Source organism: Oncorhynchus keta, chromosome 21, assembly GCF_023373465.1.
Source record: "Oncorhynchus keta strain PuntledgeMale-10-30-2019 chromosome 21, Oket_V2, whole genome shotgun sequence".
In the NCBI taxonomy this organism is placed as follows: Eukaryota; Metazoa; Chordata; class Actinopteri; order Salmoniformes; family Salmonidae; genus Oncorhynchus; species Oncorhynchus keta.
Genome location: NC_068441.1, coordinates 8276387 through 8289556, shown reverse-complemented (window position 1 = coordinate 8289556; position 13170 = coordinate 8276387). Strand labels below are relative to the sequence as shown.

The window sequence follows — 13170 nt, the reverse complement described above, 5'->3', positions numbered from 1 at the left end:
CCTGCCTAAAATAAACAATGCATTTATTTTGATGGTGCATTACATTGATTTATTGTACTTTTTTAAAATGTAGATGTTCCAAAGTCATCAGAGACCTGTATGCGGATTGCATGCATGGAGGCCTGGATACGCTAAATGTGTTTATGTTAATTCATTGTCAATTACTGTGAGACTGGCCCCCTTTTGCATGACAATAACCCGTTGACAAAATGTCATGTCCGCCACAGACCTACAGTATCTGTGATAAGAGGTGACAGTGTTCATTTTGGAGTAGGATTTCCTTAATATGGACATAATAAATGGGAGGATTAGTAATGCACTTCAATTAATAGATGAATCAAGCAGAGTTGGTCCATTGTTTGAAATGTCCCCATCAAATGGTGCAGCCAGGAACGGGGAAGATGTACCGTGCGCAGTGATTCATTACAGTAAATCAATGGGGACCTTTTCTGCTTCTCCTGCTCATTTGGACATTTGAGCTGCAATAGCTTATGATATTACCTTCATTTTTCAAATAACTTCCGGTGACACTTTATTTGGCTAATCCCAAGTGGATGGCTTGCAGATGTTCATTAGGATACCTTTCAACAACATTCCAACTGACTACTGTATCTACTAACCGTAACCCTTACCCTAACCCTTATTCTAAACCTAAACCTAACCTTAACCTTTCCCTTAGCAAGCAGTTGCTTATCGGCAGATCATTTGCTGATAGTATGACCATCTGTAGATCATCTATATGGGACTATTGAAAAAAAGTGTAACTTAACTTCCCAAGTTTGGTCAGTAGTTAAAGTGCATGGGCACACAGTAGGGTATGAATAGTTCTGATACTGTCAGTAATGCAAATGCATTTCTCATACCAGCCGAAACGGACAACAATTAAACACCAAATTCAATGCATCTCAGAAACCTCCATGAAAGACGTTTGTTTGTGACATCAATCGAGTCACACGGCTTGCTGTTTATACTCTCCTATATCAAATGAAGTGACCTGCTAGTGTCGGCAATGACATTGCCAATCATTTTCCATTCAGCAGAAGTTGTGCAGATGGTCCCCCCAGGTCCCCGCATGAAAAACTGCGGATTTAAGAGGAATGTCATGCTTAATTAATAGCAGCCCGTAAATGGAGTGCCTTCCACACAAAGACCAATATAAGCCACCACCATTCTGCCGTTCTCGCCAGAAGGCACATTCGCCTCTGTGCATCCAGCGAGCAGCAAGTCACTGAGCATCATCAAAATTCACAACGCGACCTGCTCAAACACGGGTTTAGCTACTGATGTTTCAATGAGGACAGCTCCTCTTTTCATGTGACAGTACCTTAATCCCGTCAGACTGGAGCCACACCAAGCTGACACCCCTATGGAAATGTGCTTTAATGACATTAATGGTAGGCCTTTTGAAAACAGAGGAGATGAAGGGAAGCGGGGAGCATGTAGCACCAAGTGCACTGACAAAAAGCCCTACCCTTAAAAACTGGTGTCGGTTTTAATGCCGTTCTGGGAATAGACACTCCGTGGCCAAAAGTATGTGGACACCTCCTTGTCGAACATCTCATTCCATAATCGTGGGCATTAACATGGAGTTGGTCACCCCCCTTTGCTGCTATAACAGCCTCCACTCGTCTGGGAAGGCTTTCTACTAGATGTTGGAACATTGCTGCTGGAATTTGCTTCCATTCTGTCACAAGAGCATTTGTGAGGTTGGGCACTGAGGCGGGCACTTTGGCGATTAGGATTGGCTCGCAGTCGGCGTTCCAATTCATCCCATAGGTGTTCGATGGGGTTGAGGTCAGGGCTCTGTGCAGGCCAGTCAAGTTCTTCCACACCGATCTCGTTAAACCATTTCTCTATGGACCTCGCTTTGTGCACATGGCCATTGTCATGCTGAAACAGGAAAGGGTCTTCCCAAACTGTTGCCACAAAGTTGGAAGCAGAGAATTGTCTAGAATGTTATTGTATGCTGTAGCATGAAGATTTCCCTTCACTGGAACTAAGGGGCCTAGCCCGAACCATGAAAAACAGCCACAGACCATTATTCCTCCTACACCAAAATTTACAGTTGGGGCAGGTAGCGTTCTCCTGGCATCCGCCAAACCCAGATTTGGTCATCGGACTGCCAGATGGTGACGCATAATTAATCACTTCAAAGAACGCATTTCCACTGCTCCAGATTCCAATGACGGCGAGCTTTACACCATTCCATTTTGATCTTAGGCTTGTCGGCTATGGAAACTCATTTCATGAAGCTCCTGACAAACAGTTATTGTGCTGACATTGCTTCCAGAGGCAGCTTGGAACTCGGTAGTGAGTGTTGCAACCGAGGACAAACGATTTTTACGTTCTACGCACTTGGCAGTCCCGTTCTTTTGTGGCCTACCACTTCACGGCTGAGCCGTTGTTGCTCCTAGACATTTCCATTTCACAATAACAGCACTTACAGTTGACCAGGGCAGCACTAGCAGGGCAGAAATTTGATCAACTGACTTGTTGGAAAGATGGCATGGTAACATGTTGAAAGTCTCTCAGCTCTTCAGTAAGGCCATTCTATTGCCAGTGTTTGTCTATGGAGATTGCATGGGTGTGTGGTTGATTTTATATATGGCGTGGCTGAAGTTCAAATATGTAAACATACCTTGACGATAAAGATGCTAAGTGTCTGGGTTTTAGTGCATTAAACCCACTTAGGCTAATACGCCTGTTTATTTTGACGGGCCAGTCACAAGAGCTGTATCTCCTTCACAAAGATGGCAGGAATCTGCTATTCACAGTGGCTCAGTGCAGTGTGCGATCTGTGGTGTACATAACAGCATACATACAGTACTTAGTATGTATAGGGCACACTGTACCTATCAGGAAACCAATTTTCACATGCAGCATAGCTCTGATAAGATATTCCTAATCCTCACATCCAGTCCTCATGCTGAAGGGGAAACAGGTCCATTGGTGCAGCCAGAGATATAAATAGGGCATGGTTTTATTCCACTCTCATAAACATGCAGATTGATTAGGGTCATTTTCTGCTAGCCTGCCTCCCTCCACCCAACCCCCTCCCTCCATTAGTGATGAAAACCTAGATTTATTGCCACGTCCGTCACTGCCACACTATAATTCACTGGCACATTGGCTGCATGCTTTTATGTAAATGAGCAATCGCAATAAGGCATATCAAAAAGCATGTCTCTGTCTCTCTGTTCATAGGAGCGCATACAGGTTGCCAATGGGCTGTTGTCAATCAGCCGACTGACGCTGTCCGATATTGGAATGTATCAATGTGTGGCTGGAAACAAGCATGGGGAGGTCTACTCCAATGCAGAGCTCAAAGTCATAGGTAAGGCAATACAAGGTGTGTGGGTGTACGTGCCTGACAGCCTACATGCCGGTGCATGTATTGTATGTTGTACAGTATGCACGTTTGTTGTGTGCATGTTTTAGTGTCATAGGTAGTTTGTTTTTCCGCTCTCTACCATCGCAGTGTGACCTCTAGCTTCTCTGTGATTGCCTCCTAATTAAAAGGCATTCATTAAAAGAAGAATGCACTGGGGTGCTGTTGATGTATGGCCATGCCACTGTGCTCCCCAGTCCCACCCATCTGCCCTGTCAGTCCTGTTCCTCTGGACCCTGTTCCCTGGCACAGGGCTGGCCTTCAGCTCTCCCTCTCAATACCCATCTCCCACCACTCTTCATCATCGTTTTGCCATTGATTGGAATTAGATCCAACACAGCCAAAGTTCCCAGGTTGAATTAAACGTGGAGGAGGTAAAAACGTCATTGACAGCCCCTGGCACTAATTGAAGTGCTTTATAAAAGCAAAGGAAGGGAGGATCCTGGAGAGAAAATGAGATGATCATCATAGAACTAATTTGAGCTGCAAAACAGACATGACATTTTCCCTTTGTTTTTCTTAGCCGAGAAAAGGATTCCCTGTTTTTTAAGGAGTGCAGTGTGTTGCACTCTCCTTCCTTCCCTGCCATTTCTACTCAACACATTACACGCCTCACTTTGAAGTAGACAGTAGCCATGCAAGGGTGTATTAAAACCTTTAGGGGTTATACAGATAACGTACCATTGCATAATTTTTGTTTTGTTTTGTGCTTTTTTTCAACATGTCTGCCTTTGACTCACTCTCTGTCTAGTGTGGAGTTTAGTAATCTCCTTGAGCCTTGTTTACACCTGCTCTATCTCTGGCCAATGACAATGACTATCTCTAGCTCTGGCCAATGACAATGACTATCTCTAGGTCTGGCCAATGACAATGACTATCTCTAGGTCTGGCCAATGACAATGACTATCTGTAGGTCTGGCCAATGACAATGACTATCTCTAGGTCTGGCCAATGACAATGACTATCTATAGGTCTGGCCAGTGACAATGAATATCTCTAGGTCTGGCCAATGACAATGACTATCTCTAGGTCTGGCCAATGACAATGACTATCTCTAGGTCTGGCCAATGACAATGACTATCTCTAGGTCTGGCCAATGACAATGACTATCTCTAGGTCTGGCCAATGACAATGACTGTCTCTAGGTCTGGCCAATGACAATGACTATCTCTAGGTCTGGCCAATGACAATGACTGTCTCTAGGTCTGGCCAATGACAATGACTATCTCTAGGTCTGGCCAATGACAATGACTATCTCTAGGTCTGGCCAATGACAATGACTATCTCTAGGTCTGGCCAATGACAATGACTATCTCTAGGTCTGGCCAATGACAATGACTTTCTCTAGGTCTGGCCAATGACAATGACTATCTCTAGGTCTGGCCACTGACAATGAATATCTCTAGGTCTGGCCAATGACAATGACCATATCTAGGTCTGGCCAATGACAATGACTATCTCTAGGTCTGGCCAATGACAATGACTATCTCTAGGTCTGGCCAATGACAATGACTATCTCTAGGTCTGGCCAATGACAATGACTATCTCTAGGTCTGGCCAATGACAATGACTATCTCTAGGTCTGGCCAATGACAATGACTATCTCTAGGTCTGGCCAATGACAATGACTATCTCTAGGTCTGGCCAATGACAATGACTATTCCCTTTATTTATATGTTGTTATTTCCTGTGACACCACCAGGTAAAGACTCTGGACCCAGTATACTAAGGCCCTCAGGTTCTCCTAGTTCAGGTCATGTGTTCAGGATAAACTCATGTCTTTACGCTCATGTCATACATGTTGAAAGTTAAACATAAAAAGTAAAGGGGAAGGGAAGTGTTGAGTTTTTAACATGCATGTGTTGTCTTAGCTGTTGCCCCAGATTTCTCCCAGAGCCAGCTGAGGAGCCACACAATGGTGAAGGAGGGAGGAGATGTGCTGATGGAGTGCAGGCCCAAAATGTCCCCCTGGGGTGGGATCTCTTGGAGGAAGGGCAGTGAGACTCTACAAGAGAGCAACAGGTAAGCAAACAATCTCTCTCTCTCTCGTTATTAGGTAATCCCTCTCTCATAATGGGGTTGATTTCCTAAACACTGGGGTTACTGTGGGATTTGTTCTGGTATGGTACCCTGGAGGCTATGTTTACTGTATGGTTACCTTTCCCGCTTCTGTAGCTTGGTATTATATATCTGGTGATTTCATTCCTCAATGTTACAGAGTCCCTCCTTGACTGTTCAAATAAATATTGGAAGTAACGTCTCTGTCTGTATACCTACCTGCTTCAGATGTAGACTCCCGTAGGCCAGTGTTAATTTTGCCAACAATAACTAAGACGAAAAATATTAGCCAACGACCTATATTTCCTGACGAAAACGAATGACGATAATGAGACAAGATGCCATGGGGGAAAAAGACAACTATTCATAGTGACTTTTCATTTGAGATGACAAGAGGAGAATTCCATGCGAGACTAATGGACAGGAATTTGACAGGAAGCTCCTTTTCATCTGTTTTGTCCAATCATAAGCAAGCATACCTTTGCAGAATATACTGCAAACCTCTCGTTGGTCTTTTAGTTAAAAAGGCTGATTGAGCTGATATACAGTATCCACAGACATTTCAATCGTAACAGTAGTGTTTACTGTCTCTTACTTTCGTATGGCCTGCTTTAGCTTTTTTCCAATTAGCTTTTTCCCGTATGGAAATACTAAATCTATTTGCTGAATATTAGGTAATATACAGTAATAATTCGAACATTGTTGGAAATGCTCAGATTCTCCCCTTTTAAGGGAATCACTGTCATTTACCTCATCACAAGGTGGAGAAAAACCGTAGGCCTAAATGGTTGAACCTGTAGCCAATAGCAAGGGAAAGGGGAATACCTAGTCAGTTGTACAACTGAAATGTGTCATCTGTATTTAAACCAACCCCTCTGAATCAGAGAGGTGCAGGGGGCTGCCTTAATCAACATCCATGGCTCCTGGGGAACAGTGAGTTAACTGTCTAGCTCAGGGGCAGAACAACAGATTTTTACCTTGCCAGCTCTGTGATTCGAGACAGAAACCTTTCAGTTACTGACCCAACGCTCTAACCACTAGGCTACCTGCAACCACTGGATAGAAGGCCTAGTTGGTCAAGGCTATATTAATGTGCACATAGAAGTTGGAGGTTAAAAAAAAATGCACAGAGGAAAATGTGACTAACATAACAGTGACTAAAACAAGACTAAAATTGTCCAGAGTTTTAGTTGGCTGATAATAACTAAAACTATGAAGGCTGAAATGGCTCAAATGAAATCTAAAATATCTGACACAGTTCAACACTGCCGTAGACCTACATTCAGTAAGGTTTTCAAGTCACTTAGTGTAAAAAACATTAGGAACACCTTCCTAATTGCACCCCCTTTTGTCCTCAGAACAGCCTCAATTCGTCATGGACTACACTGTGTCGAAAACGTGCCACAGGGATGCTGGCCCATGTTTACTCCAATGCTTCCCACAGTTGTGTCAAGTTGGCTGAATATCCTTTGGGGGGGTGGACCATTCTTGATACGTACGGGAAATTGTTGAGCGTTAAAAACTCAGCAGCGTCGTAGTTCTTGACACAAACCGGTGTGCCTGGCACCTACTACCATAACCCGTTCAAAGGCACTTCAATATTTTGTTTTGCCCATCACCCTCGGAATAATATATGCCATTTAGCAGACGCTTTTATCCAAAGCGACTTAACCACTTATGTGTGCATACATTCTACGTATGGGTGGTCCCGGGAATCGAACCCACTACCCTGGCGTTACAAGCGCCATGCTCTACCAACTGAGCTACATAAGGACTGGCACACATACACAATCCATGTCTCAGTTGTCTCAAGGCTTAACAAATCCGTCTATAACCTGCCTCCTCCCCTTCATCTACACTGATTTAAGTGAATATAACAAGTGACATCAATAATGGATATGTTTGGAATGGAGAGTTTTGTTGATTGATTTGGTGTTTTGCACTGCTGTGACACTGTTATATGTTCCAATGGGATGATTCATTCAACAGCAGTGGCTATATTACGGTTGAATGGACGGATGTTTCCTTGTAACCCTGTTGAGATAGTGTATATGTTTCCTAACATCAATAAGGGATCATATATTTTACCTGGATTCACCTGGTCTTTATCATGGAAAGAGCAGGTGTTCCTAATGTTTTGTACAGTCAGTATATAATGCCTGGTGTAATTCACAGTGTAGATGTACACCACAAACAAACCAGTGTCAGTACTGAAGGTATAATTGGTTTGGCCAGTACTTATGGGTGTCCCGATATGCCCCTCGCTGTGTAGAGTTCCGGGTGCTAATCAAGCACTTTTCGCCCTCTGTGGGGGTGTGTGGGTGACCAGTCGCTGTCTGCTGACATGACACGCTTTTCTGGGCTAAAGTGTTAACTGCTAACAGTGACAGGAGAGTAGGGTGTGTGTGTGTGTGTGTGTGTGTGTGTGTGTGTGTGTGTGTGTGTGTGTGTGTGTGTGTGTGTGTGTGTGTGTGTGTGTGTGTGTGTGTGTGTGTGTGTGTGCGCGTGTGTGCGTGTGTGCGTGCGTGCGTGCGTGCGTGCGTGCGTGCGTGCGTGCGTTTGTCTGTGTGTGTGTGTGTGTCTCTGTGTGTGTGTGTCTCTGTGTGTGTGTGTGTGTGTGTGTGTGTGTGTGTGTGTGTGTGTGTGTGTGTGTGTGTGTGTGTGTGTGTGTGTGTGTGTGTGTGTGTGTGTGTGTGTGTGTGTGTGTGTGTGTGTGTGGCATCAGGGGTCTGGTCAGTCAGGCTGTCCTAATCCAGACAGCAGCTGCACCCCTTTTTGTGGCACAACTCTGACAGCAGGACTGTGTGCACAGTGTCTGGCACGTCTTGTCAGAGTTTACATATACACAAAGAAGTGTTGTCGCTAAACAAAGTGGCCCATGCATTTGCATAGTGGTTGCGCTGCTTGTGCCCTTCAGTTGCCCTGTATACTTATGTATATGATGCTGTCTCCCTAGCAGACTGATCAAGGCTGGAATTCTGAAGCACATCAGGTTTTATTAATAAAATATGTATTTTTCTCTTTCGTCATCCCTCTTGAACTGACAGCTAGAATCTTGGTTGAACTGTGAGGTAGCAACGGATTACACACAACAAAAAAAACGAGGGTTCCTCAAAGTTTCTTTGGGAAGAGTGATGGTTCTACTGACTAAAAAGAACTGACCCAAAGAACCATTTGAGCCATTCGATGTCTCTTTGCAGTTCAAGAAAGGGTTCTTTCCTCTTTTAGTGATAATTCAAATGTGGGGGTGGCGGTTTATTAGAATATTTTTGAGGCGCTGATTTGCTCACAGCTCTTTTTTGTGTGACCGTGAGTGAGAGTGTCATTCCAACATCTATTCTGTTGTGTTGCGCCAGTACATGTTATATATGGCAATGCCAGTGTAGGTGTCTTGTGAAAGACTTACCTATAGCCTTGTGTCAATTGAGAATGGGTGACTAAGTCAGTAGTTCTCAATTCTCTCCCAGCTGTTCCAGAGCTAGCACCCCTGATTCATCCTACGGTATGGCATTTTAACAAGACACTATCAAGCCAGAGTAAAACAACTCTGTGTTGTTCTACAAAGAAACTTTGATGACTGAGAAAGGTTCTATAAAGAACCATAAAAAGGGGTTCTATATAGCCCCAAGAAGCATTGTAACCGTAGAGGAACCCTTTTTTGGTGCTAAATAAATATAAACCTTTTTAATGTTTCTTCATAGCACTGTAGATGTTCCTTTTAGAACCTTATGAACACGGTTCTCTATAGAACCTTCAAAGAAATACATAGCATATAGCACCAAAAAAAGGGTTCCGCTATGGTTACAAGCCAATAGAATCGTTTGTTTTTAGCGTGTATGCTTTTCCCTTTCCATGGTTTCCAACACAGATATCCACTGAGCTACAGTAACTGATCATTTTGATTTAACATCCTGCTCGTAGCCTATGGATATGTTTGGAATGGAGAGTTTTGTTGATTGATTTGGTGTTTTGCACTGCTGTGACACTGTTATATGTTCCAATGGGATGATTAATTCAACAGCAGTGGCTATATTACGGTTGAATGGACGGATGTTTCCTTGTAACCCTGTTCTTCCCTGCTGTTTTGTGGCTCCTTGTTGTTTCACTATGAGCTTGTTAGAAGTAGATAGATAGTTGAGATATACTGTATATGTTTGCTGTAGCGGAGAGGCCAACCAGAACTCATATACTGTATGGTATTTTAATGTTCTGATTGTTGGAAGCAAAGGCAAAAGTGGATTATTACATCTGGACCAGTGCCCATAAACACAATCTATCATAACAATATGCTATTCACAAAGGGAATTATATTACAATACCTCTAGGTCTGTGTTCTTGTGGAGTCCTGAATTGAACTTGAAAAGTAAATTGTCATGCTTTTACTTTGTAAATGCTATTCAGTGCAGACCACCTCTTTGACACAGAGGTAATTAAAAAGAAAAATGTGCAGATAACACGTTCGCTCGCATCTGTCCCAGGTTGTATTGTGCTGGATGAAATCTTGTCAGGATGCTGGATTGCATTGTCAATAGGTGGAACCCTGCCAAATTACTTTTTTGCAGAACTGAAAAAATGTGTGAGGCATTGAATGTGTTGTCTCTACTCTTTCTTGCTTTCTTTCTTTCTTTCTCCTTCGCCCTATTTCTCTCTCTCTTTCTCTCACTCTCTCTCTCTATCAGTTTCTCTCTCTCGCTATCTCCTCCTCTCTCACCCCAGTCTCATTCTCTCTCACACACACACACACGGACACACATTGCTCAGACATACAAACCTACTTTGAGCCCAAGTTATCCTGCCCTTTCTGGACCGCCTACATCTCATGCTATGGAAGTAATCATCACCTGTTCTTGTCGTCATTTAACATATTGCCTCACTTCGAAAGGACTGTGTTACAGGAGGATGAATGCTTTGATAACCATTGTGATTTAGCGGTAGTTAAAAGACCTTAACATCATGTAAAGTGAAACTAGTTCACCATGCAAATGAGAGGACCACCACTGCTTTGCTTTGTCCATCCCAGATCGATTATACCAGTAACACAATTACTGCACTTGAGAGTAATCAATAATCACATTTATTGTTTTGAAAATAAGGTGTGAGCAGGATGTGGCGGTACACCTGCTCAGGAGCGTGCATAATCAAAGGCGGGAGGGGGGTGTGTGTTGTGAACCCCTTTTGTTCAAGATTAATTGGCCTAATTGCGTTAGCGCTCCACTGTGGCTTTAGAGGGAGGGGAGCCAGTGTCACCAGCTGGGTAATCCATCTTCATAGCAGCAGCTCTTTTTTTCTGCAAGAGACCAGCAGAGAGTGGGGTGGGGTGGGGTGGGGGGGTGGGGGGGGTTGTCTTATCTCTCCCAGACAACCCTACAGGGACCCGGTTTAGATGACATCAGCTGGAACAAAGCAGCTGAGAACGCAGAGCAGGGTCTTGCTGATGAGTGTATAAGTGGGCCGTGTCAGGCAATGGACCGTTGCCTAAAAACATGCCATTTCAATATGTCACCACTGAATTGGAAGAGAGAGAGAAAAAAAAAATGTGTTGGCCTCACACACCAGACCCACACACTCAACTGTCTCTGTATGAGTGGCCACCGCCCGCCCGCCGGACGTGCCGACATTCTGTTTTCCCCTCATCTCCTCTCCCTAAATTAAAGGCAGTCTTTCAAAGGGCTGTGTGGAGTTATCTTACACCACAGCAGCACTCGTAGGGAAGAAGCCATTTTTTTCATTCAGCATAACTATGTCAAGGGAAATATAGATACGTTAAGGGAAATATAGATATCGTTCTATCAAAGATATCTACATACATTTTGAAACATTGTATATCCCTGGAAATAACCAGAGGTATGTAAACATAACAGTTTTGAAAACATTTAACATAGACATAAGCCCTGGTGTAACCTCATATCCCAGCGATAATGCCTGGGAAGAAAACACTTCAACTGTGGCCAAGAGGGGGAGCGAACCCCACTGAGGAATGCATTTTTCATCATTTGAATCACACAAATGTGAGGTGTCTTCAAAGTACTATGCATATTATGCATGAAATGGACAAATGTAATCATTATTTGTATGGGGTATATTGATTATCTATTGACTCAATTTGCCCCTTGCTAAGTGGCACAATTTACCCCAAAGCAACCATTTTGACTATATTATCTACAAGGATGCACTTTCATGCTAGGTTTAGGACCTCGTATTGTAGCTTATAGAGACCCCAAAGCATAAAACAGTCTTTAATCAGTCTACTTTTGGTGTAGACAGAAGCATCATGAAACCTATAACACAATAAATACATTTTACTTTGTAAAATTCTTCTTCTTTTTTTTTGTTTGACCTAGCTTGCTTATCACTTTTCCCATGTGGTTTCTTCCGTCACGGACTCCATGAAATGATGACCTCTTCCTAAATATTACCTCATCCTGACCTAGAAATATTTCAAGATATTTTTGGGTCCTTTGATATAGTTGCTTGGCTTCGGATGGAAGTCTTAAACTGATGTGCAAAAGTGGTACAGATCAACTGCAGTGTGTTTCGGTGTGCTGTGATGCTGTAACCCATTGTCTGTGAAGCACAGGGGTTTTATTGCCTTGGTGAGATCTGTTTAGTGGCTCTATATTAGTTTTGCTGTAGTATATGGAAGGAGGAAAGAAAAGTAGATTGGTTAGTGTCAGTTAAGAATTACATATGGCAAGTTTACTCAGTCAAAGCCATGGTATGTTCTCATTAAGGCTCAACGTAATGTAGCGCTAACATTTATCTAATTGCTGTGTAGAATTTTTACTGAAGTTGTACAATTGAAGTATTACATACTACAAGAAGTCCCAGTCAGTAGTGATTGTATTTTATTGTAATGTGTAGGCTTCTGCAAAAATGGCTGTATCATGAGCGATACAGTAGATTAAGTTAACTTCCAGAAGATGTCATGCAGAGACCATCTTCTTTTAAACATTAACCTCACTTTAAATCTATTCTTGTAACTTTCACCTTTATTATATGTGGCCAGATGGAATTATTCTACCTTCTTACTGCATAGAATAAGTTACCTTGATTGCTTTGTGCACTTTAAAGAAGTGCACTGTGTTTTGACTTTACAGCTGTTTCTACCACTCTCTCTTGAACTCATAATTGGTGGCTTGTCAGGCCTTGATGCCTGGCCGGGGGTGTTTAACATACAACGCTTGTAGAATATTCTCCCTACATCCCTGTAGAGTGGATAATGGATTGAGTGGTGGAAATGAGGCATAGCAGGGGTTTCTGCGTCAGGGTGTTGACTGTTGACTGCTCTACCATATTGAGGGTGACAGGGGCGGGAGTGAGATTGCTCCAGATCTAGCCATGCTTTTGGCCCATCTCTAACCCTTCCTGCAAAGCAAGAGGAAAAGAGATGGCTCTCACATAAATGAAGTGATGTCTGCCAGAGTGAACTCCATTTACAGACCCCATCTGCTATGCCAGACACACTCCAGAATGAATCAATGTCAGGAAGGAAACCAAATGTGGAATGAGTATCAGCACATTTTTATACGTGTCCACAGAAGAAGCTTGTGATGCATTTACTTACATTGACTTAGTGTAAACGATTTTGCACTCAGTCATTACTCAGACATGATTAAGTGTCACACTTGCACTTTTTAAAATGTAATAATGTGATTTTCATCAAACGTTGCTCAAAGTTACATTATGAAATCTTAACATGAAACAGATGTGTTGTTATTAAAGAG

At 43.0% G+C, this 13170-nt stretch overlaps 1 protein-coding gene and 1 long non-coding RNA gene across 6 annotated transcripts in view; both read left to right on the top strand.

Annotated features, from left to right (window-relative positions):
• The window catches only part of LOC118400066 (contactin-4-like), a 172691-nt gene that overhangs the window by 114895 nt on the left and 44626 nt on the right, over window positions 1-13170 (top strand). For all 4 annotated transcript variants that reach the window (XM_035796461.2, XM_035796463.2, XM_035796460.2 and 1 more), the window contains exons 10-11: window positions 3205-3334; window positions 5260-5410. In XM_035796461.2, the coding sequence (XP_035652354.1) occupies window positions 3205-3334; window positions 5260-5410 (281 nt within the window). The remainder of the gene's footprint in view (window positions 1-3204; window positions 3335-5259; window positions 5411-13170) is intronic.
• Window positions 3345-5233, top strand: LOC127910284 (uncharacterized). 2 transcript variants are annotated; one of them, XR_008074114.1, is made up of 4 exons: window positions 3345-4272; window positions 4389-4504; window positions 4592-4707; window positions 4824-5233. It is a non-coding gene; the product is annotated as an uncharacterized LOC127910284 (long non-coding RNA). The 2 variants fall into 2 exon arrangements; XR_008074113.1 differs by having other exon boundaries at window positions 4592-5233.